Source organism: Apteryx rowi, unplaced genomic scaffold (genome assembly GCF_003343035.1).
Source record: "Apteryx rowi isolate R43461 unplaced genomic scaffold, aptRow1 scaffold_120, whole genome shotgun sequence".
Classification (NCBI taxonomy): Eukaryota; Metazoa; Chordata; class Aves; order Apterygiformes; family Apterygidae; genus Apteryx; species Apteryx rowi.
In genome coordinates, this window is record NW_020447420.1 from 241521 (window position 1) to 250409 (window position 8889).

General features: G+C 44.7%; 2 protein-coding genes across 4 annotated transcripts in view; one reads left to right on the top strand and one right to left on the bottom strand.

The window, feature by feature from the left end:
- CRB2 (crumbs 2, cell polarity complex component) overlaps positions 1-1676 on the top strand; it is a 55006-nt gene extending 53330 nt beyond the window's left edge. The window contains exon 14 of the mRNA XM_026089930.1: positions 813-1676. The gene's annotated coding sequence lies outside the window, so the exon portion shown is untranslated. The remainder of the gene's footprint in view (positions 1-812) is intronic.
- Positions 1677-3167: 1491 nt separating this feature from the next.
- The window catches only part of DENND1A (DENN domain containing 1A), a 229151-nt gene continuing 223429 nt past the window's right edge, over positions 3168-8889 (bottom strand). For all 3 annotated transcript variants that reach the window (XM_026089971.1, XM_026089963.1, XM_026089953.1), the window contains 2 exons: positions 8277-8532; positions 3168-7550 (listed from right to left, as the gene is read on the bottom strand). In XM_026089971.1, coding sequence (XP_025945756.1) covers positions 6231-7550; positions 8277-8532 — 1576 coding nt within the window. In that variant the 3' untranslated portion in view covers positions 3168-6230. The remainder of the gene's footprint in view (positions 7551-8276; positions 8533-8889) is intronic.

The following is an 8889-nucleotide window of genomic DNA, read 5'->3' on the forward strand; positions in this document are numbered from 1 at the left end:
CACTTAAGAACCCATCTTCTGCTTTCATGCAACTGTTGATGTAAGGTGAAAAATGAAAATTTTGGAAAATGGAACAAAAAATATTAGATGGTAAGGCAATCAATATTTTATGTGTAGTATCACTGCCCCTCTAACATTAAATAACAGTTAACAGAGCAAGTGGTGGTCACACCCTGGATGTGGTTTGGATGTAGTACTGAAGAAGAAAGAAATGCCCTAGTTTCGGTTTGGTGAGCTTGCTGTCACTTTTATTTATTAGTAATAATACTACTGTTACTTACATTTAACATGAAAACTTTGCTCTGTGTATTTTCCACATGCTATTTAGAAAGGTTGAACATACTCCCAGAGCAGGGACAGTTACGCTGCCCAGTCCCCGGCCCGCAGGGGAACGAGTTAGGCTGCGGCTGGAAGAGGAGGCAGGTTGTGGTTCTGGCCAGCAGCACCGGTGCAGCCCCACGGCGCAGAGCTGCTTACCCCATGGCTCCGGAGAATCCTAAAACTCCCCCTAGATCCCAGTCTGTGCCTGTCTTAAGGCTGGGGTTATCTCCTGGTGAGGACGGACTCATGGAGCCCACAGTATCACCAGTGGGCTTGTCCGTGAGCTCCTGCATCCTCTTGGAGTCCTGCTGCGGAGCCGTTACTTAAATGCAGAGTTAGGTGTGGTTTTGCTCATCCCATAATGACCTATGATAAAACTACAGCAAGCTTAGAATATAGTTCAGCTTTCCCAAAATCCAGACCTGATTAACAGATGTTGCCAGGAGAGACTTTACTTTCACATTTTAGCTCCATTTTTGTCTAAACCGTAGAAGAATGAAGGCAGCAACAGGATCTACATGAACCAGTATTATTCCAGCCTGTGTTATTTTGAGAAGAAAAATGGAATTGTGTTATAGGAACTGACTATTACTAAGCTGCTGAAATATCCTGAAAAGCAACAAGAAGCTACAGAAACCAACAACAGTAGGTGAAGACACCTAAAAAACAGCCTTGAGGCAAGTTGGAAGCGGTGAGGCTGTCTGCATCCGCTGCTGTTCCTGGGCAGTCAGCAGGGAGACTGCTGCTCGGCTGCTTTACGGGATTAGCAGAGCAGATTATTCTTCTCTAAGCACCCAAGGCCAATACTAGCAAAAGCGTTAAAATACTTTGTCAGTGTCTTGAGCATTTCTGCAATATAATTTATGAAAGTTTTTTTTAATAATGAACTTAACTTTCTTTTGATATTTAATTTTTGAATATATTTTTTCACAAAACTGGATTTGCTGTAGATAATGATCATGATCCTGATTTTTTTTTGTAACTGTAAATTTTATAATTTGTAAAAATTAGAATGGCCCTCAAAGAAATTTACAATTAAAAAAAGTTAAAAATATACCTACTACCTTGACTTGTGATTGTTTTTTTGCTAAATATTAACTTGATTTCTAGATGGCAGATTTTAGTCTGTAATGCACAGTTTGCACAGCACCTCAGTGCTACTTTTGCACTTAAAATTTTATTAAACCTCTGATTATTTTATCGCACACCAGAGTCACTTATGACCCGTGAATTTCAAAGGAAATTCACATTAAAGTTTTTAGAAGACCATTTCCTGTATACACAGATTTCACAGGTATCTCCTCCATCAGCGTTAACCTAAGCCCATCTCYTGCCGTCGCCCTTTGCCTGGACGCTCGTGCTGCGCCTGCCCTGGGTGACTCCGTTAGTGCCTTGCAGGAGGGACCGACTCTGCTGTGCTGCGCAACCGGGGCCGAGGGGGCCGCGAGGCAGGAGAAAATGCAGTTTATGATGTTCCTGAAAAGTGTTTCTGGGGAAATGCACTAAGTTTTTGGCAATAATTAAGCCAACTTTCCATGGTGGATTTATGCACCACACAAAGTGAGACGGGAGCTCTACCTCTAGGCAATGCCCTCTCACCCCTTTTATGTTTCCGGTAAAAGAATGGAGAGATTTAGAAATACCTACTTTGCAAAGCTCCGTAACTCAATTCAAGCAATTCATTTTACAGTCCTACAAAAAAAAAAAATCACAAGCTCACTTCTGTTTTATGATGCCAGTCCATCCGTCCACTCAAAAACATGGGTCCAGGGCTGCAGGCGACCTGCGCTCAGCTGCAAGGGACCCGACAGTGCCGCCCTCCGGGCTGGCGGGAGTTTTTGTCTCCTACGCACCTGGGACCTTTTGCAGGAGTGAAAGGATGGTGTGCGAAACTGAGCAGCTCTTCTCTTCACTGGTTTACGTACATACAACACAGGATTTTAAATACTCAAATCTGTTAACTGCCAACAGGTAAAGGCAAAGCAAAGTAAAGATTTCCAAACCTGGATGTTGTTGAAAGCAGCAGCAGCTAACAGACTTCTTGTTCACCACTAACCAATTTAATCTGCTGATGCTGGAACAGTCACTTTGATCATAAAGCCTGTATGGTAAATGTACACGGAGCAAAAGGCATTAAAAAACCCTACAAATAGACTAGAATAAATCCCACAGTGCAAACAGATACAGCTGAGGAAGCCCTCAGCTATCATTTACCTACTTACATGCTCTTTTGAAGACAGCACACGAAGCATTTATTTAACAAAAGGAAGTTAGTTACTGCACACACGTCTTTCAGGGTGTCACTGAATCAGTGGTTCCTCATGGTTGGTTAAAGGGATATTAATTTCCCCTGAAATATCACAGTCATTTGTTACTGACAGACTCTAACCACCTTCTAAGGAGAAGAAAACATGGCAGATGTCAGTCTCCTGCTTGATTTTTTTTTTTTTAATACAAAAAAAGGAAGCAAAGAAATCTAAGCATCTCTGACCATTCATTGCATGCTAGGAAAAAAAAAAAATCCCTAGTACATGTAGAGAAGTCACAGACTTCTGATAATTAATGCTTGTATATAAGGCACTGAGACAAAGGTACTCAGCAACAAAATTCTCCTCACATGTCTTCTGCAAGCAAAAAATTAGGAGCCACTGAAAAAAAAAATCAGCAGTAACATGATCTGGAGGGGCAACGCTCAGGTTGCGTGAACAGCCAATCTGGAATTAAAAGAAAAGAAGGTGGTTTGAAAACAGTTTGAAGTGAAGTGATGGTTCTGGCGTGAGGAAAGCAGAGCCCTGGCTGAAGCTAGCTGCTCTGGCTTGCATGCAGCAGCCTGGCCAGCAGCTATAGCCTGCAGAAAGAGTTCACTTTTCCTTTACAGATTAAAGTAATAAAAATTAGAATTCATGTATCGTTTTCTCTATGACACAAAATGTCTGTCTGATTGATTGACAGCTTCCAATTCCAGTGCCCAAAATGTTTCTAACTTAAGAAGTGAGCAAGACAGAAAAGTGGTTTTACTATCTGTACCACAGTTCTTAAACTCTGGGTCAGAAACTTTTCTTAGTAAAAGCCATTTCTAATTGAGGAAAAAAATCAATAACGAAAGCASTACACAACAAGCAAACAAGTACAGTGCGTATAGGAAAGTGTAGAAAGTTGAAGTAAAGTCACTGATGAAAAATATCAGGCAAAAAAAATAAGAGGAACATTTCTCATACTAGTTTAGTACAAAGCTCAAAAATACTTTTAAGTCAGAAAAAGAAACTTCTCACATTGGAGCTTGCTCTTCCAGGCAAGTGCACTTTGTTTACGTCTGACACTATCAAGAATGAATCACATCAAGGAGTCCTGAGTTTAAATAAGACAAGTAACTAAATACTGCCCCGGGGATGGTTTGATTCCTTTATTATGAGACACGCGCACACCTGTCTCCTGCTTGCAAACGCAGCCCGAGCAGTCCGGACAGACAAACGGCAGCGAAGAGCCGCCCCGCGCTGCTGCAGCGCACGGGGGCCCCGCGTCCCCTTCCCACCTTTAGAATAAAGCGAAGGGCGAGTGACACCATCTATAGCAAGTGTTAATACTTTTCAATGCCTCACAATTGACTTATAAAAACTGAACCAACCAAAAAAACACCCAGAGTGCTTTTTTTGTCTAAAAAAATCCCACCTGCATAAAGTACTCAGTTTCGGAGTTACACTATACAATATGGGCAGAGTAAAACAATAAACAGAGATAGAAAATGATTTGCAATGATACAGATGTACCTGAGCATTTCCTATTTAATTAAGCATGTGTAATAGGACTACTCAGTATATAGTCAGTGTACAACTTTAAAAATAAAAAAGGTATGTGAAATTCAAATGATAAGTCATACGCAGAACTTTCTCATGCTTATACAGATCCACCATAATTGAGAAAGTTTTATGATCTGGCTCATAGCAAAGGAGAACTGAAATTCCAGACCAACTTTATAATTTCTACATAATGTTAACATTCTGAATAGTATAAAATAAAATGGTGCTAGTGTATTAGACTTTAGATACTTTACTATGTAATACCAAAACCATCTGTCTTCCAACACAAAAAGAAAATACAAATCCAACTGAATAGCTTGTAAGATCAACAGTACTTACAGAAATATAGTTATACTAATATAATACTAAGGTCTTTCCCAAACTGTTGGCATTTCAGATATTAGAGTATTTTTCTTTTGTATTGCACGGACTCAAACGCATAGACAGCCATTTTCATATATTAGAGTAAGAAAATCTCCAAGGTTATATGAATAAAATAGATACATTGGAAATAATTCAGATAAAGCTTTACAAGAATTTCCCATGTGTCCAAAATGATTTCTTTTACTTATCAAAGGCTTAATGGTGATGTGATTACCTCCTTTAGAGTGACATGTTTTAAATCAGATTGTGCCAAATACAAAACAAAGCAAAAAAAAAGCACCACTTAAGTAACACAAAAATGATCACTGTAAAGACAGCAGGTTTTAAAAGAGATGCTAAGATTAAGATGAAACTACTTAAGAATACTATTGCCACAGCTACGTGTCTTAGAAAATCAGCATGAACGTACCCTTTAACCTGTGTACTGCTTTTTGCACCGCCTGACTTATAGTCCAGTCCACCGCCCAGTTAAAGCCTTCTTGCACCAGCAAAACGTTCTCATCAAAAGCGGGATAAAGCCTGTGGTTTTGCAGAGGGGCCGGAGGGTCCTGGAGCCCGGCAGGAAATCCCGGGCACGTCTGAAGGGCGGCGGTGATGGGCAGCTGCCACGTAGCAGTGGCCCAACGTGACACCGCTTATTCCGCGCCGCTCCGGAGTCCCGTTTCCCTCTGCACAGCCCACGCGCTGCAGCCTTCATCGACCTCTGCTCTGTGTCCTGGCACTTAACACACGAGCTGGGAACCTTTATACCCCGATTTTTCTCTTTTTTGTTTTTTAATAGTCAAATAAGATAGTTACATCCCATTCATGTACTGCCAGCTATAACAGTTATATATAATATTAACATACACTTACATAAGGACTAGGATACACTTTATGGATTCTATTTTCTGATGTCTTTAACTCAAAGGAAAAAAAAAAAAAAAAAAGCAATTGCTGGTGTTTCCAGTTTCCCAACAGAGACCCAGGACCAAACCCTGAGCAGCAGCAGGCTGCTCCGCTCTGTGCTGTGGTTTTGGTGCAACGAGGAACTATGACGATTCTGCACCAGAGAGGTTCCTGCGACCTCGGGGCTGGCGTAGCGGGGGAGGGAAATTAAAAATCTACTACAAAAGCTCATCCAGGTGCGTAACCCAAATGAATGCCTGTATTTCAAGCCAGGACAAACTCAATTTAAGCCTTGTGGATTATTTCAGCACAGCCCACAAAGCTGGGTCTGTGTGCTGCACTTGACAAGTGAAAGCAAAACGCTATAGGCTATACGTCTAAGGCAGGAATAAGTGAACCGAGCGCCATTCACGCAGGCAGGAAGAAAACAGCAGTACAACGTGCCGTGTCGTGCTCCCGGCTGCGCCAAGGACTGCGAATACAAGGGAAGGAGCCACTTCTGCATCGGTAGCATCGTCTGAAAAGCTGTGTGTGGAAAACCAAACCAAACCCCAACCACCTTCATGCTTTGGTCAGTGCAGGAGTCACGGGGCAGGGGGGGGTTCAGCGGTGGTGAGTGAGGAGCAAGGAAACAGCTGCAGGGACCAGGACAACGCAGGGACTCCCAACAAAATGAACTCGGGGCAAAAAGCACGGTGACTCGCAGCACAGCAATGGTCCTGCAGCCATCCTGGCTAAGCCTTCCATAAAAGACATACTTGGTTTTATGCTGGCGCAAAACACAAAGTAAAACAAAAACCCTGTCAATCCCAAAGGCACATCAAAAGGCCATCGGGAGTCTTACTCAAAGGTTTCCCATCGCTTTCTGAGCTGTTCAACCTTACCTGGTGTGGATGATACCTCTTGCTTTGTCTTTTTTAACAACTCTTCAAATGGATCTTTTGTCTCCTCAGATTTTGAGGGTATTAACACTGACTCTAAGCCCTTAGCTGGCCTGGAAGGGATCAAAGGAGGCTCATTAGACAGGAGAGCTAGTGCTTGCTTGGTATCTATCTTTGAACTGGACTGTCCCACCTGCAATGTTCTGGTTTTAGAAGGACCGCTCACACATGCTGGCTGGAGAGAGCTTGTTGGAGAAAGGCTGTGGCTCTGCAGCAACAAGGAGCTAGCTGGCGGCACAGCTGGAGCCTGGCTAAACAAGTTGGGCATGGACAGTGTTGAAATGTTTGGCTGAGGTCTTTGTGGTTGGTAGAAACCAGAATTAGGTGCTATAAAGCTAGAGCTATAAGCATGACCTAGGGAGGGGGTGAAAGAGCCCCTTGGGGGTCTAACTAGAGACACCGAGAGGGCTCCTGGCACTGTTTGTGTAAATGGATTAGGAGACGGCTGTAGAAAAGGTGGTGCTGGGGAAGGATAGCCGAGAGGCTGGACAAACGGCGCAGCTGGAGGAGACACAAAGTCACTCGCCACCGAGGCAAAGCCTGCTGCAGCAGGTGGAGTGGCCGAGCTTTGCAGGTTGTGGGGGCCTTGCTGCGGGCTGGCGCTTTGCCAGCTGGCTGTTTTTAACGGATCCAGCAGGCTAAGAAGGTAGTCGCTTTCATTGCCCGCGTTATCTGTCTTCACTTTGACAGGCTGGAGCATCTCAGCAGTGCTGGTAGCACTGGACAAAAGCTGGGACGGATGAGAGGAATAACTTACAGACTGCTGGATTTCAGGGTCTCGGGACACACCACCAAGTCCAAAGGGCTCTGGGATAAGATCTGAAACCAAAGGGCTACGTCCTGTAGCATGGGTGGTGAGAATTTCTGTTGACCCAGCTGGAGTCTGATGCTTGGAAGCCCGGGGTGCTGGTGGTGGTGGGACTATGCCCAGTTCAGGAGTCTTTCTTCCCTGTGGCCTAGGAATAGTGATGTTCCCTTGAGGGGCAGGGCTTGATTCATCCTTTTCTGCAGGAGCCAGCATACTCTCTCTGCTACGGGGTCTCCTTGTGATTGGCGGCATGTTACCAAGTGCAGTCAAGGGCCTTTCTGGCGAGCTTTGGGAATATTTGGTAGGGATAGCCATATCATCATGACCCATGCTCCACAGCTTGTTGTAGGGGTGAGAGAGCTTCATGGTTGGCACAATCCTGTTCCTCTCAGACACACCAAGATCCATTCTCTGCAAGAAAGCAAAAAACATGTTAATGTCTACTGATCTCCTCACAACACAGATCATGAAGTGAAGATGGGCTACTGAGCTATGAGCGGAGGAGGATGTGTCTGCAGGCTGTGGCCCTGGGAGGTGAGGGACGTATGTGCCACCTGGAAGTGCGGACAGGAAGGCTGGAGTTGTACTTCCAGCTCTGCCTCTAATGAGTTGCTCAGCTGTGACATCCTCTGGCACCTGTTGGAAGCCAGGTTAGGAGCTCAGGTCTATATCTAAAGTGCAGAAGTTCAGAAGCCTTAATTACTGTATGGAAAAAAGCTGTCAAAACATCTGGATATAACACATTAAATATGACTATAAGGTTGAAATGACATCCTTTTCTTCCATGTCACATGAAGATATCAGAGACTGCTTTAGATCAGCACTTTCTAAGCTCCACATATACAGCAAAGTTCTTCTTAAAGAAAACTTGTCTTTTATAACATTGATTGTCCCCCTGATGCCTAGCCCAAAATGGCCAGAGGTGATTTAAAGACAAAAAAGTGACCAGAAGGTCATTTAAACAAACATACGCAATTTGGAGGGGTCCGGGGGGGGAGGGCACTAAACACATGAACAAAGCACTGGAAAATGGATGCAACTACCCAAAAATATGAAAATGTTTCTCGAAGAATAAAGGGCAACAGACAGCCCAGTTCTGTGCAAATGCTTCCAGAGAGCACRAAACCCTCTCCAAACCTGGTATTCGAATGTGCATCGCTGATCTCCCTCTTCTTTGGGAGTCCGCAGGTCTTCTAGGCTTTTAGCTTGGCTGAGAGGCTGCGGCTGCGTTTCCACCTCCAAGTTTGGGAAAATGTCTTCAAGGAGGTTGATTTCGGCGGCCTTGCCGGCGGGGAGCGGGCTCGGTGGCCGAGCTGCTCTGCCTTTCTCCGGACTGGCAGCCTCTTCCCCATCAGCACTATCAGACTCTTTCAGGGCCCGATATGGCTGCGGCCTAGGAGACAGGAAAGCAAAAGTCATGCTGCATATGTGAGTCTTTCTAATCTTTTTTAAAGCAAGTATCTACTAAGGAGCTTGATGGCTTTTACAGAAATCTTTTGGGTGGCAGAATACAGCTTACAGTGCCTGTGAACAGCCAGCGCGCGAGCAAAGCGACCAAGGGCAGAAGGACATGCAAAGATGACTTGGCACCGGAGGATTTTGCAGAGAGGGAAAGGACGCCCGTGGGACGTGCCGAGAGCAGAGCCGTGGTTCTGCAGTCACGGACGCGCGGACGAGCAGCGCTCCAGGACACGCGCCCCAGGCTCCCCACTCGGGGCCCGGCCCGGCCCGGCCCTCCCTCCTGCCCGGC